Source organism: Neopsephotus bourkii, unplaced genomic scaffold, assembly GCF_033783945.1.
Source record: "Neopsephotus bourkii isolate Nb327-2 ecotype Australia unplaced genomic scaffold, CSIRO-AGI_Nbou_v1 NB_1189, whole genome shotgun sequence".
Lineage (NCBI taxonomy): Eukaryota > Metazoa > Chordata > Aves > Psittaciformes > Psittacidae > Neopsephotus > Neopsephotus bourkii.
The window spans coordinates 75,660-91,836 of record NW_026901674.1 but is presented as its reverse complement, the minus strand read 5'-3'; the positions used below and the strand labels follow the sequence as shown (position 1 = coordinate 91,836).

The 16,177-nt window shown below is 43.1% G+C and overlaps 2 protein-coding genes and 1 long non-coding RNA gene across 4 annotated transcripts in view; 1 reads left to right on the top strand and 2 right to left on the bottom strand.

The window, feature by feature from the left end:
* Nucleotides 1-16,177, top strand: part of LOC133218045 (dedicator of cytokinesis protein 1) — a 180,076-nt gene that overhangs the window by 128,695 nt on the left and 35,204 nt on the right. The window lies entirely within an intron of this gene.
* LOC133218047 (uncharacterized) overlaps nt 1-16,177 on the bottom strand; it is a 59,991-nt gene that overhangs the window by 28,584 nt on the left and 15,230 nt on the right. The gene's annotated exons all lie outside the window — the stretch shown is intronic.
* The window catches only part of INSYN2A (inhibitory synaptic factor 2A), a 46,006-nt gene that overhangs the window by 28,403 nt on the left and 1,426 nt on the right, over nt 1-16,177 (bottom strand). For both annotated transcript variants that reach the window (XM_061364086.1, XM_061364085.1), the window contains exon 2: nt 733-1,930. In XM_061364086.1, the coding sequence (XP_061220070.1) occupies nt 733-1,925 (1,193 nt within the window). In that variant the 5' untranslated portion in view covers nt 1,926-1,930. The remainder of the gene's footprint in view (nt 1-732; nt 1,931-16,177) is intronic.

The following is a 16,177-nucleotide window of genomic DNA, read 5'->3' as shown; positions in this document are numbered from 1 at the left end:
AGGCGAGTAAGTCTGCAAAATGCTTGCTAAGGTAATGTTAAGAGGTGTGTTGAACTGTCCGGGTACAGACTTGAGGTTGTACCACGTTATAGTAACTATCTGTAATGGCTTATAGGTTGATTTAAGTAATGTAAGTTAGGGATGAACAGCATTTAGCTTCTTTAGGCTTTTGTCACGTGTAAAGCAGTGCGAATGCTCCAAAGAAGACTTTGATATGCCAACTTTTCATTTCTTTTTGAAAGAAATATCATTAACAATTCAGAAGGTGCAAATAAACCAGACAAGATTCATGCACCATTAATGGAATTATATCAAGAGTTGAAATAATATCCCTTAATCTTAAAAAGAGGTAAGTCTCTTACAGAATTAAGGTTTTTCTGCTGCTTTTCATGCTGTGTGAGGTATTATGGTTAACACGAGTTGCTGATAGGAAGCATCCTGACTAATCCTGTTTGGAAAGCGGCTTGTTCTGTGCGTGTTAGAATAGGTACAAGAAGAGATTTTATAGGTCCTTCGTTAAATAACTATTTAATTACAGACCCAAACAAGCAGAGATCTGTGACTACTGCTGGCTGTTTTCCCTAGGACTGGCCTAAAGCAGGTGAGAAGCATCACGTGTAATGCCTCGGTGTGCTGCAGAGGAATGTGTGTGCAAATTTACATTGACAAATTCAAAGGCAGAGCTGGTTAGGAAAGGCATTAAAACCACGTTATTAAACAGCTTCTACTCACCCTTCTCTGTGAGCTTCTCCTTTCTCTAGCTCCTGTATAACACCCAACAACACTTTGATGGTTTCCTGACTGGAGCTGATCAAACTTTCCATCATCTGAAGCTGGGCTTTCAAGTCCACAACTTCGGTGTGAGGCACGATTTGTTGGCATTCCTCGCTGACCGCCACGGCCGTCTGGCAAGGCTGGTTCTCCTCCATGGGCGAAACGTTCAGCTGAAGGGGCTGCTCATTACATTCGGGGGCTTGACACTGCGCCCGCGACGAGCAGGCTCGAGCATCTCCCGCCGCCTGGGGCTGAGCACCGTTGAGGTGCACCGTCCTCTTTTTGTCCTCCTCGGCTGTCGGGCACGGGGACCACTCGGTCTCGGCCGTGAGGCGTGCCAAGTCGGGCTGGGAGGCGTTGGAACCAGACGCTGGTAAATAAACAGTGGCCACCTCGGTCTTGAAGACCCTCCCGTGGAGGGCTTGGGTGGCCTCCTCGCTCCCCGCCGCCTGTTTCCCTCGGCTGGGCGGCCGGGCAGCGGTGGTGGGATCCTCCAAAGCGGGGTGGGATGAGTTAGGGAGAGGAGGAAGAGGAGGTGTGCCTACGGGGGAGCTGTGCAAACCGGCGCTTTCCCAGGCCTCGGCCCCGTTGTCTCGGGATCCTGCGCTGGAGCGCTCGTTGATGTGGGAAATGAACTCTGCTGTCTGCAGGCTCCCGGCCTTCCTGCCCCACTGGACGGCCTCCCCTGCGCTCCCGCTGTCTTTGTCCTTCACATCTATTAGAAACCCGTTGTTTTGACCCTTAAAGGTGTCGACGGTCGAGGCGCTTTTAAGAATATTCCCTTTTTTCCGGTCCAGAGGAAAGGTCTGGTAACACTTCTTAAGATCAGGTGAAGTCTGGACTCCTGTGCTCTTGGTGACGTTGGGTATTGACCTCCGGGCAGGCACCGTCATGTACTTGCGATAGGTTTTGTAGGAAATGGCCTTGGCTTCTCTCTTGTCGGGATCCGGTGTGGTCGAGAGCTCTTTGTCCCTCTGCTCGTTCTGGGCCTCGCAGATATCTTTAAACCTCACCTGGAGGGCTTTGTTGCGTTTCTTGATCTGCCGGTTGGGATCCAGCGCGTATTTCATCTCCAGTGCGAGTGAAGCCGCTGGTTCAACTTCGCTTTCTGAGGTGGTGAGTAAGCATTTGCTGGGCTCCTTACTCACCATGATGCCTGCATTCAAAAACAGTACAAGAAGCATCGTGTTATGATAGAAATGCTGCTTTTACCCTCCCAAGTTTGACGTATTTGGGCTAAATTCTGCTTTGACTGAAACGGCTGCCACTCATGGAATGGTTTGGGTTGGAAGGGACCTTAAAGCTCCTCCAGCTCCAACCCCTGCCACAAGCAGGGAGCCTTTCCACTAGAGCAGCTTGCTCCAAGCCCCTGTGTCCAACCTGGCCTTGAGCACTGCCAGGGATGAGGCAGCCACAGCTTCTCAACCCTTTTGCTTGATTCTGTCCCACTGAGTGTGCTGGCTCCGTGGCTGGACTTCACTGCAAGGCAGTAGGGGTTCTCAGGAGTCAAGTCTTCTAAATTCACTCAATAGTTAATATACTTCATAACTAGACCAAACCCTAGCTATAGATCAGTAATCATAAGCAACTGGTAGTGCTGTATGCATAACATTGATGAACTACTGAAAGTTTATGGAAGAAGTCAAGCAGTGCATCAATTAAGTTTTTGCTTCAAATGCAAACGAACCCATCCTTGACAAAAAGCACTAATATGCCTTTAGAATGGAGCTTTTTATCCCAAAGGCTCCTAAAGCACTAAAAGAAAGAAAACAGCACAAAAAACCTGTGATGATTCACAGAAATTACTAAATCTGCTATTGAAATATAAGCACCTCCTCAAGGATGAGAAGATGCCAAGTGCTTAACACAGCACATAGCAGAACAACCCCTCAACAGCTCTATTGTTGTATAGATCATATGGGATCTGTAGTAACGGGGTAGTTAAAGGCCTCATTTTTACACCTCATTTGAAGTGGTCGTTTTTACTCTCTTATTGTACAAATTTCTCCCTAATGCTGTGATTTACCGGATTGCCAAATTCCAACTTAATCCAGGTATTCTGCATGTACCTCCTATTTAAACACCAATGTATCCTCAGAGAGAGTCCAAGTAGAATATAAAAGGAGTAAAGGGACTTTCAGGTGTGGCATTTGAAATAGGTTTTTAATTAAAATCAAGTAAAAACCACGAAGCCCTTGAAGACTTAAGTGCCACAATAGAGTTTGTTTTGTAACGTCAGCTCAGTGACACAAATGAATCCTTATGAGTAGTTTGCATTTAGTTTTAATGTATGAAAACACAACCAAGAGATTACTATCAATGGGGAAAATGAATCTTTATGGGCTTTTAAAAGTAACAGTAACATTTCCCCAAGGTTACTGAGCCAGACAGATGCATATCTGTATACTGCAGGGTTGAACTTTGGGGTTATCAACTTGCTTTCAACTAACCTCATGCAAATATGTCATTAGTATTTTTGTCCTGGGTTTCTTCCCTGACCTCAGTCATTTGTGACAAGTAACTGAAGTACTGTACAATCTGTCTAGTTTGCCTTTTTCCACCTAACTTGTCAGGTTCAGGTAGTGGTGAGTGAGCAGCAGTCATCTGAGAAGGGCAAGGTTTTATGTGAGTTGGTGTGATGTGGGAAGTCTGCAGAAGAAAGCAGAAAGAAGGAAGATTTAGGACAAAACCATTCAAATAATGGGATGTGAAATGAGCAAGTACTCATTTCCAAACTAAGATATGGATGCACAGGCCTAGTACCTGATATCAGCGTGACCAAGACTCTCTTTTGGGGGAAAAGGGGTTATGAAATGAAAGTTCTAGAGAGAAACCTGAAAATGAAACTGAAGTGGAGTTAGGGTAGTAAAGTGATCTGTGGTTTGTGCCCTGCTGAGGTTGGGGGGTGAGGTCAGTTATCCCTCTGCCTTTAATACGTGATGTACAGACACAGACAACATTTTGGGGAGGGAGAAATAAATCAGCTACATGTGAATGTCAGTTTTCTGTTCCAGTTGAAGCCCTAAATCAGGAGTCAGCCGTGCTTTGTCGGGAATGTTAGCGTTGTGCTGGCTGGTTTGGGCTGTCTTTTAATTATGAAAAGACATTTATGTATTTACAGAAATGTTAAATGTATATCCATATACGTTTATATATCTCTATTTCTTTAATTATATGTTTGCCAAGGGAAGTTATGCCTTTACTCGAGAGACACTGTGCATGTAGAACTGGTTCACTGCATCCAAATATGGTGATGGTAGGAAAATGCAGGCAGAGGTGGTAGGAAAATGCAGGCAGAGGTGGTAGGAAATACAGACATCCATCCATCTGTCTGCCTAGGGGTGGAATTTCGGAGTGCTGTAGTGAATAATGAAGCTTTGTATAAAATACAAACCTGATCCATTAGCCTGCAATTGGCCAATAGCTTTAGACACGGCTAAAATACGTTGTAAAAACGACTGTCAAACCCCCAACCTCTGCCCTTTCATCAGTGGAGAGCTACTGGGAGCCAGTCCTGCAGAACTGTCTGCTAAATTGATGAGTTTACCCAAAACCTCAATGCAGGCACACAACGGCCGCTGTATCCATTAGTGCTCAAATCTAATGCGAGTTCATGCACTGCGAAGAAATTGTAGCAAATACAAAATGTTGCATTTAGAGAGATGTGAACTACTCGGTAATTACATCTGGAAAGAGGTTTTTATCCATGAAAGAGGCTTGCAAAAATCAGTCGTTAGGTCTGAAAGTCACTTATTACAAACATCTTTTAGGCTATCTCAGCCTTTCCAAGTGAGTTTTCTGGCTCTTGGTTGTTTGACAGTAGGATCCACGAAGACACAATTCCATATTGCTATTTCATTAGCGTACTTCTGTCTCAGTTTTCAGATTATTTCATATATCACTTTAATCCCATAATCTCTGGGGCTGCAGCATCACTGGGTCTGTTTGCAATGGCTTAACAAATGGAATTAATGGAGTCTATAACCCATATGAAACCAAGAGCCTGGCAATGCTCTCCACAACAGAAGTAGATAAATGCAGTGCTCTGCTCTGTGATACAGTTAATTTTAAGCAGGTCTTTAATAGCCAATAAATTGATTCTTCAAAAGCTTGTCTCCCTTTCCCAGCTGCCCAGGCCTGATAGATTCAGCTAATTTAAAGTCTCCTATTCCCACTAGTAGCATGGGCTAATAATTTTATAGATCCCTGTGACTGACAGCAACCTAAAGAACTGGACTTTCTTCATAAGCCTTACTCGGATGCCAGTGTCTCCAAGGAGAACTGTATGTGCACACTGGTACTCAACAATGGTTGAGTAGAGAATTGTGAGTTAAATATTTAAAAGGGAAGAGTTTTATAGAACGCCTTTTTTGTTTGGTTTCATTTGGTTTGGACAAGAAGCTAACTCCAGTTTTGGCTTACTTAGCCTCTAGCATCTCTGGTGGTGTCTCTTGGGAGGCTCTGCTCAGTTGTTCAATCTCTCCTGGAAGCCGACAGTCACACCAGTTCCTGCAAAGAGGAGCGTGCCACAGGCACAGACTGGACCTTCAGAGACTGGATTCCAGTCCCTGGACTTACTTATCTGTAGTTCTGTCCCTTACTCAGCTCAGTAATGTTTTGTAGAACACGAAGCACGGTTGGTCTGTGAAATACGTGGCTGTGAAATACAAGAGGAACTGCAGGAGCTTGGGATACTTCAGGTAGCTCCTGAGATGGTGTTTCTCAGTTTAAAGGAGTACTGCAGACTTTATGGCTTACTCTTATTTAGTGGCTTATTCTTACTGTGAGGGTGCTGAGGCGCTGGCACAGGGTGCCCAGAGAAGCTGTGGCTGCCCCATCCCTGGCAGTGCTCAAGGCCAGGTTGGACACAGGGGCTTGGAGCAAGCTGCTCCAGGGGAAGGTGTCCCTGTTGGAACTGGATGAGCTTTAAGGTCCCTTCCAACCCAAACCATTCCATGATACTCTGTCACGGGGTTAATACAGGCTTTGAATTTGGATTTTAATTGCAGATACCAGTTAAATACAGCTAATAGATTTAGACTTCTTGTCTCCAGTTACTCAAACCCTGATTGCATGAGCCGAGTTGCTAAGCTAAATACTGAAGTAATCACAGAGCTTATTTGTCAGTTTTTAGCCTTGATTTGTTTATGAACTTCTGGCTGATTACCCTTAAACAGTGTTTCTTTATATCTGAATAGGGAAATAAGCTGTTAAATACTAATAATACAAAAGTGATGCACAGAGAAGCCTTAAGTTAGTATAAAATCTTCAAGGGAAGTTACAGAAGCCACCCCCTTTATTATTTCAGGTTCTCCATAGCAGGTTTTGTTCAGCTAAATCCTTCCCTTTTAGTTCTCCGTTACTGCTCCTGCAGAGATTTCTCCCCTCGGTTCAGCAATGCAGTGGGCATTTCAAGGAAGGAGACCTATTTTACGTGATTTACACCTCAATTATGAGGAGCTGTGGGCTCCCAACAGGCCTGTTCAAGTCTCTGTCAGCAGGGAGAGCTTAGCTATGTAAGGAGATCTTTACAGGACCTCCACTTCTAATCCAGATCTCTGCAAAGTCACTGCACTCTGAAGTGAATCACGGTGTTGAATTTACTGACTAATTTGTTAATGAAGGGGAAGGAGATTTGTAGCTTGCCTTGTAATTTCAATCCTGTTTCTGTCAGGTTCAGGACACAGAAGGATGCGCTCAAAGACTACATGTGTTAATAAGCAGAGCGGAGTTAAAACTCCCCACGTTCCAAAGGCAGGTGAAAGGCACAGATTTCAGTTGCTGGGCTTTCAGACCCAATGAAGGCTTCAGAGATGCAGCTGTAAACTTCTCTGCGCCTATTAAGAACACACAGGGGTGTTTTGTGCTCGTATGTAATAGCTTAAAGGAAAACTAATGCAAAGGATTGCAAATGATTGGACTTCACCACCTGAGAAAGGATTCTTTAGTGACCTGCAGCATCCGCAGGCTTTGGAGTATCTGGAGGCTATGCTGTCTCATAAGAAATCTCCCCTTCTCATATGCCAGTTCTCTATGTCTAAAGACTGCCATAAAATGCATATTTGTTGCTTAAATCTATTTGATACCTATAAGTCATGTTCAATAGGTAGAATACAGTGTGCTTCTATTGTTAAAAACAGACTTTTGAAAGAAATTTTGATTTCTTTCATAGAAACATGTACAATATAAAAGCCTATTCTACGTTAATTTTAAATACAGCATTGTATAAACCCGTGCCAGCAACCTGAGGCTATTTTACATGCAATCTAAATGTTTTTCTTCAGTTTAAGTAGATGGTTTCTAATATCATGTAATTTCCTCAACTTTCAGCCATTTAAACTCTATTGGTTATTTTCAGCTCTAGATTAACTGTGTTATGATACGAACTTACAAACCATACAGCAGGATCCTAAGTATTAATAATAAATATCCATGTACTGACAAAAATGTTGGAAAACATGAAGGAGCTGAGCCGCTTCTTAGCTGTTTGCAGAAACTTTTCTTATTACAAATGTTTTACAGAGTTTTAATACACAGGAATGAGAAGAAAGGTAAATTCAGTGGTGCAGGGATACCCAAGTTTTGTGCTGCAAAAAGTACTGGTGATTATTATAAGGACCCCACCACCAAAGAATCGGTTGACATAGAAAACAGATGTGCTAGGCCAGTTTGTCCTCCTTTTATCAGAACTGCTCATATAGAGTTAGCAGTGCTGGTCAATGCCAGATGAGTCTTTTACGGGTTTTAATCTGTTTTGAAACACTTAAGCAGTGAATTTGAATTTAATTTCCTTCTCTACTGCTCAATACTGAATTAATTCTTATTGCAGCACTTCTGTATTGTCTTTTATCAAGTACAGGGGTGAGCTGCCATAGCCCTACAATGTTGAGAAGCTTGCAAACCTCAGTGCAGTAGAGCGCATTACCAGCATTTCCCTACATCAGTGGCATATCAGAACAGAAAGCTCCTGTAGGCTCCATGGCAAAATTAAAGCTTGTGAAGGAGGGGTTGTATTTTCACTGAAAGAAACTAAAAGGTTCCATTGCCTGACACAAAGTCTCCTAACTTAGACTGACCCTTTAGTCAGCCTAAAACCAGCTCTGGGATCCATAATTTGCAAACAAAGCATTGCACTGTAAACTACACACGTCTGGTAGAGTTGTTCTTAGTACCGTTTCAGACCACAGCTCTATCAGTCATCTAGTTCCAGTGATGACACACACATGATAGATTCCTGATTGCCTTGAAAGGCTTCCTTTGGAATAAACATAATCATGTGTGATTTGTCTGGTTTTTCCCCTCTCCGATCCATTGGTAGGCTCTGTGCAAATGATGTATAAAAATCATTTCCCGATGGCTGAGATAGACAAGAAATGCCTTTAAATGCTCCTGTGAGCCTTACAACTAAGGGGCAGGAAAATAAAATGTATGATTTAGTAAGGCTGCAGAATCTCAGGTAAAGCAAGCATGTGTTGTAGGATAAACTACTTGAAACCTTCCATAGAAATAAAACCATTTCCCTGAATGCACAGGCTGCTAGATGCTATTTTCTATAATTCTGACTTGTTTGCTACAGATTCCGAACACAGATTTGGATAATACTGAGGTTTTGGTGCTTCCTCTACTGTAACATGCATGAAATGGAAAGGATTTCATTCCATGTGGTAAAATTCTGTACAATAAGGGCTACTTTATGTGCAAGTAATGGTAACACTAACAGGAGACTTGCATTAAAACCAGTATAGTTGTGGTCTGAGTTAATGGCTATTAACTTCCTATTGGAACAAATGCAGTGTCCAAAGATACTCCCTCTTATATGACATTATAACATCCATATGTCAGACATTTGCTAGGATTTAGTTTACTGGGAAAAAAAACAAACAAAAACAACATTAAATGAATTATGTTAAAGGATTTATCCTTACTTTTCCTTACTATGCTAGGCAGCTACTCTGGAAATGTGAGGAAAGGTTTATCAGCATTATTTAGCCATGTAAATCTGTGCACCTCTTTGTCAGTGTTACAGCTGGTACTCGCAGTGTAAGGATGCTGCTGAGGATGTGTTGCTAGGAGAATCACAAAGAGTTCTGCTCATACTGTACTGTTTTCCAGGAGTCCAAAAGCCAGCGTGCTTTCACTGGAAGGCTTTTTCATTTTGATGGGACTTTGTGTTAAATAATTTAAATAGCAAGCTGTTAAAAACAAGAGCTTAAAGGCAGTCGCTTATCTGCATTGTGTAATAGTAACTTTTAATTGTCCCTAGTGAACATCAATAGTTGTTGTGGGTGTTCAAGAAGAAAATCAATGATCAAATGACAGGGAAAAAGCAGTTTTGGTCTGCAGCTTCGGCCAACAGGTGTGTAAAACTGTCAGATGTACAGAGAGAGTGATTTGGGTGCTGGGGCTGCAAACATGAACTGCAGACACCTACGTAACTGCAGCTGGTTCGCTTTTTCATCGTAGCTTTTCACATGTTGGGTAAAGAGGAAAGATGAGGTAAGCAGGTTCCTAACATCTCATCTAAATGTACCCTCTTGGCTTGAACCTGCCCGAGGGGAGACTGAGATGAGCTCTTAGGCAGAAGCTCTTCCCTGTGAGGGTGCTGAGGCACTGGCACAGGGTGCCCAGAGAAGCTGTGGCTGCCCCATCCCTGGCAGTGCTCAAGGCCAGGTTGGACACAGGGGCTTGGAGGAAGCTGCTCCAGTGGAAGGGGTCCCTGCAATGAGCAGTGGTTGGAACTGGATGAGTTTTAAGGTCCCTTCAACACAAACCAGTCTGGGGTTCTGTGATTTAACTCCATGCTTCGGTCTTGCATTGTCAGGTTCGCTGTGCCTGTAGTGGAAGGGCTCTGCAGTGTGTTTGGGTGCAGTGCAACATCCGCAGCTCAGCTCTTTCCCTTGGGAATGCAGATAATCTAACTGTATGGAAAACACGTTTGGTTGTCTGTGCTAGAGCTTACTACAAATAGGAGATGACAGACAGGAATGACTTTCCTGAGGTTGTGGTTGTAAGGCATCAGAACATCGTCAGTTCTTTCGACTCGGATTAGGGCTGCGTGCAGACAAGCCTAGGGAGGGTGTGAAGTGCTGCTCAACAACACTGCTGGGTGATTCAGGTCTAAAGCATCATTAGCAGGATATTAATTGGAGAATATCAGTCTGGGAGATTGTATTTGCACCCCAGTGCTGTCAGCAGGAAATAAAGGCAGTGCAATTTTCACCTTCTTTAAAGCCGGGCTTGGATGGGGCTTTGAATGACCTGGTCTAGTGGAAGGTGTCCCTGGCCATGGCAGGGGGTTAGAACTGCATCAGCTTTAAGGTCTCTTGCAAATTTAACCATTATAGGGCTCTCAAGGAGCACATTTGTGAACAGTTTCTGGTTTCAAGCAGGCTCTGGATCTGCTGTAATTGTAAATTATCACTGTGTAGCCAGACCCGAGCGTGCTGATGTCGGTGAAAAAATGAGAGAAGTGCCCAAATCAGTCTGACTTCTAAGGCAAAGGCCCTTACAAAAATGAGCATCAGTCACCCCCAAAAGTGTTATTTGTGGATGAAAAGCTATGTTGTAATTGCTGAACTGCAAGTGAGGAGCAGTAGAAGCAAAGCTTATTTCATAAAGGCTGGTTCTAAGATGATTTTAACATAAGTAATGCCATAGAAGAGCTGAGCTGATAGGAGGGAAAGTTGTCTTAAATTTGAACAGTGGTCTGAATGCTCCAAATCTCAGCTCCCAAAGCCTTCAGTTCTCATGTCCCAAGGACTTTGGGAGAAGGGTGGGAGCTAGTAAGTGACACCATGGCTAACAGCTCATTCCAGGCCACATGGACAGCCCTTGTGGATGAGGGTGGGAAGAACTGCATGGGGAATGAACAGGGAAGGAATAAGTGTGCAAAGATGGTGTGGAGCCATTGGCTAAACTGCTTCCAGGTTTTGTGGACCTGGAACACTGAGAAGTGAGATCTGACTATGTGGTGATGGTGTTTTAGGATGGGTTATTTGTGATATGGATAATGAGGAAGTCTATTAAAGTAGAGATACTCTTAGGGGTATTCCTATGTCCCTTTTGTCTGAGTTAGACAGTCTGCTTGTCTGAAGCTGATGTATTGTGGCTGAGAACTCCCCTGTTATCAATCAGAGTTGCCTGATAACACTCCAGGCACCACAACCATGCAGGAGACACAATTTGCATCATGTTTATCCTGGCTTTCTGTGGTTTTATACTAACACAGAGTGTGAATGCAAGAATGTAATACATCATTCTCACTGTCTTGCTCAGCTAGGACTACCTAAACTACACAGACTCATCTTGAATTCAGCAACTTTGTCTGCAGAATGGATCAGTGTTAGTGGTGGTACTGGGCAGTTCAGGTATAATTTTTGCTGAACTTTCTTCAGTTTTGGAATGTTTTACCTGTCTCTTTGTCAGCTCTTTAGAAGTACTGCTCTGTTTTATTTGCTGATGGTCTTGATACACTCAAATTTGTGTTAAACCCATCCACAAGTTAAATTTCTTTACTTGTGGGTATGTCCTCATTCATTTCTGATTGTATTTGGAGAAGGGAGTAATGCCTATAATAATAAAATGGGCGTAAGCAACAGATTCCTAATGATCTGAAGAAGAGATTGGGCTTGCTGTAGACTTCTTTTTTCTTATTCATATATAAATGCACAAATATTAGTCCTGTCACTGCATTGTTTCTTCTTCCTCTGTCTCCCAAGGAGAGTGGGAAGTAACTAACCAAACTAAAACTACTTTTGATGTTCCTTAAAATCCAGTCCTGAACCTACCACACATGCTTCAGTGGGTTTGTACTGAGTATCACACAGCCCCTGTTTTAGTTTGTAAGTCATTTATACCATGTATATGGTGTATAAGGTATGTATGACATGTATGGCTAACCTGCATCAGCTTTGCCCTCACCAGCTTCTTCCAAGGAATATCATCACAGCTCTGGCATAACTGTTGGCTGCTGGGATGTCCCAGGAAGCACAAATCATGCTGATACCCAAACCACCCTATTTAAACATAGCTTTGGATGTATGTCATACCTGTGTTCCACTTTGTGTGTCTCACTGAGTCTTAACAAGGCATCTTAGCCCTGTGGCTTAGGTCACCGTGGAAGTGGGCTGTATTTCAGTTGTAAAGGCCTTGTAACACTGGTCAAAGTGAGCTCTAAATACAAAAGGTCAATTTTTAACTAATGTTAAGTTGTGCTGGGCATTTCTACAGCTTTAGGTGCTATGGCTCTGACTCCTTTCATAGGTCTGGCTCTTCTACAACTGAACTACTACTAGGTGTCTGCATTGCTCCTGGAGGTTAAGAGGAAATGGTGAGGAAGGGCAGCACAGAACAAGCAGAGAAGGTGGGGAAGAGCACACACCAAGTCAATCCTTCTTTTAATATTTCCTCCTCACTTAAGCACATGGAATGATCTTCTTTGCTTTTGTTATTAAAATGGTTTAATTTTATACCTACGTGGGCTTTATTTATAAGCATGCTACAGCGATCATGGCCAGGCAAAAATAACACAAACCACTTGCTTCTCAACCCGCTGGATGTCAAAAGCAGGAGTGAAGGTTGGAATGTTGCCAGTGTTATGTCAGTACAAATAATCAGGAATTCCTGTACCTGATAAAATGGAAGTAAAAGTAAATACAGAGAGAGGGGGGAAAAGTCTTTGCATGGTGTAGACTGCTAAAAGAGAAGTAGTTAATGGTCTCTTTGGGTTTGAGCTGGGCAGGATGGAGGAGGAAGGAGCAGGGTGTCCAAGTAGAAATCAATACGGGGAAAAAGCATCCTTCAGCACAGAAAACCGATGCTGAAAAAGGACCACAGAGCTGCAGCAGACAGCACCTAATGAAGAGAAGTTTGCAGAGGGCTTCTACAACGCTCTCCTGCTGTTCAGAAGCCGGTGTGTCAGGCCATAGGCTGTTTCTGCAGATCTTGTTACATCAGGTGCAAAAGCCACGTGTGCTTACGTGTTTTCTGGTCCACTGCGTAACTGCATTGTTAGCCTGTTCAACAGAACTCTGATGTTAGATTTTGGAAACCAGAGAGGTAGCAGCATTCCTGCAGGAAAAGGCACCGCAGTGAACGGTTTCTCCAAGACTGTTGTCCTCTCCTGAAATGCTCTTTTCTGTGTGTTGCTGGCCAGTTACTCCATGCAGCTCTTCTGAACTAGACTGTGGGTGAATAGCTTGGTTTGTTTTCTGCTTAGTATTCAGATAACCCTCCAGTGCCTAAAGGGGCTGCAGGAAACCTGGAGAGGGGCTTGGGACAAGGGCCTGTAGGGACAGGCCAAGGGGAATGGCTTGAACCTGCCCGAGGGGAGACTGAGCTGAGCTCTTAGGCAGAAGCTCTTCCCTGTGAGGGTGCTGAGGCGCTGGCACAGGGTGCCCAGAGAAGCTGTGGCTGCCCCATCCCTGGCAGTGCTCAAGGCCAGGTTGGACACAGGGGCTTGGAGCAAGCTGCTCCAGTGGAAGGGGTCCCTGCCCATGACAGGGGTTGGAACTGGAGAAGCTTTAAGGCTCCTTCCAACCCAAACCAGTCTGTTATTTTACAATTCTATGAACAGTATTATTTTCCTAGTTGTAGTTTCTTGCGTTGAAAATTAATTCTAAGGTCTCATTTCAGTTATTAGAAATTTCCATGTAATTTGGCTGCACTGAGCCATCCAGTTGAATTTACACCACGTACATGAGCACATCGAGGGCATTTTACTGGTTACAAATGATTACTCTGGTCTCTCTGTTTTAGCTGCTGCAGCCTCAGATATATCTGGACATACTGCATAGTTTTTGTGAGGTGTTTAACACACTGTTTTATATGGGCTGAGTCTGAGGCCAAATAATCAGTGATGTGCAGAGATCGAGGAACCTGATACATAGCGCTCCAGCACTTCCCTGCAAGGACAGAAATCTCCTGTGAGGGTAGATTAAAGAGTTCAGATCCACACCCAAATATCACAGGACTTGGAGGGCTTCAGTCCCAGGGCTTTTAAATCCATCTCTTTTTAATTCAGACTGAAAATGGCCCTTCCTTGCCTATGCTCCTCTGCATTACAATCTCTGGAAAACTTATTATTGGAGTGAAATCAGGCCTGGAATCTTTCTGCTGCTGAAGAGAAATAAAAGCAGGCAAAGAAGAAGAAACCTTGGTTTCTGTTTGATCACCAGGTTGTTATGTTTGCAACCACTTCTCTTTGCCTGTGATGTATGTACAAGGGGAAAGCAGGGTGAGTTTTAAGGCACTGATCACCACGATGCGCTGGGCAATGGTATAACCAAGTCAAACTTATTCCAGAGCATAAAGGGATCAGCAGAGAAGCTGCTTTCTGCCTGAATGTAGTAAAATTGTGGTAAATAGACTTCAAAGTGGGGATGTGCCACTGAGATAAGAGGCTGCTCCGGTCACACCTTCTGTGTGGTCAGTAATGATTTAAACCTAAATGTCAATACCTAGTGAGCTGTCCCTGGGTCTGTTAAGAGGTTAGACTATGTTCTGAAGCAGAAGAAAAGCATGCATTGATTTTCAGAAGGCTAAATGTGGAATTCCCACTGAATTTACCATCAGAGGAGTTTATTTTTACCTTAAAATATGCTCATTAGCTCATTTCCTTAAAGCCTGTTTAATTTGCAGTCTGATTAGTAAAAATCTAAGGGAGTCTTGGGCTATAAAATAGATTTGTTGCTGACATGGTTTTTAATCTCTTGACCAAATTTTTTGCAGCTCTTTCACTAGTAGCTGTCATAAAGCAGAATATAAGACCCTTTTAATAGCTAGTTGAAACAATCATGGGAATTATGTTCTCAGATATTCTGGATTTACTGTAATTCCCTCAAGTAGGCATGAATTACGTGACTACACATCTTCAGTTCTCCCTGGCCAACAAGACTATGTTTGGATAAGGAACTGCCCTGAGACACTATAGCTTTGTGGAGGTATCCTTGCCTTTTAGCACTGATGGTTTTGGCTTTCACCAGCCCACCAGTCACTGTAAAGGACTGGTGTTGCTGAGTTTGCTTCTAAATTCTCCAGAGCAGGATAAACAACGCGTTGGTGTTAATATCTCATTGTCATTTGGACAATCTGTTGTGGAGTTTGGGTTTCTAAGTCATGTAAATGTGTGTTGTGGTGACAAACAGTGTTTGGTCTCTGGTAGTGCCTGTCTGTGATTCAGCTCTTGGGCTTCTGACCACATTCTCCTTCTGTATGTTAAACTTAGCCACTCTTATCTTTTTTTCCCCTCCAGATTAGTTACATATACTGTGTGTATCTCATGCCAAAATGCTTCTATCAGTGAAACAGTTAACATGGGGAGGAGGGAAAAGCCTTATGAGCTACTTGTTTGTGAGCTTCATTAGTAGAAGGGTGCATTGAATGTGAAGTGCTGTCCCTCTCCATAAGTAACTAATACTTTCTTTTGTGTTGCTGCTGCCCAGCTGGTTTTTCTACGTGTCAGTCTGGGGGAAAGGCACTGATTTCATTCAGGATGGGAATTATTTTGAGCATCTTGTTAAAAATACACATCATTAATCACCACAGAGTCCTAAAGCACACATATTCTTCATCAAGGGCATCACGATGTCCTTAGCAATAACAAACCCCCCCATCTTATTTAGTATCAGCCTTCCCTGCTGAGCTCATTCTGCTTTAAATGCAACAGCACCTCAAACTCTGGGGCATTAATTTCATTTTACAACTGCTCAGTCTATTTAGATACCCAAATCTATGTATTTGGCTACACAATGGACATGATGTATTTCTCTTGAGCTCCATGACTGTCTGCCATCGCTGTATAGAATATAAACCTCCAGAAGATAAATGAACAATCTCTGAGCACTGAGATATGTTCATCGGAGCTGCTCATACGCATTTATAATACTAGGAACAAAAATAATCCAGCTTTTAACTTAGAACTGTTATTTGTAGTGGAAGAGAGCAGCATTACTGTAGTAAAGAAATGCAGGCACGAGCAGACTGGTGGAACACCAATGGGCTTCACACCAAAGGTAAGGAAATAAATTACTCTCCGTGCTTGTATTTCTACTACAGATCTCTTTGCTTGAGATTTTACATTAGAGTACACGCCTAGGGCAGCTAAATGGAAGGATTTGTTTAATTTTCCTATGATTTTAGCTAGTAGTTCTTCCATCTAGCAGCTGTGTTTTAACCTTGATTCCTGCAGCATTCCTGACAGCACTGTAAAGAGGAATGGTAATCACTATGCAACGCTTAAGCAGAGGGAATAAATTCCCAGTTTACATTAGGCATGACCTGTTACTGTTTCGCTGCTGCTTTCCAGTATTCATCAGAATAACAGTGATTTTCAGAGGCTGGAAAAACAGGTCTTCCCAAACTTCCCTATCCTAGAGCCTAATGAGTTAAATTTTCCTCTGTGATG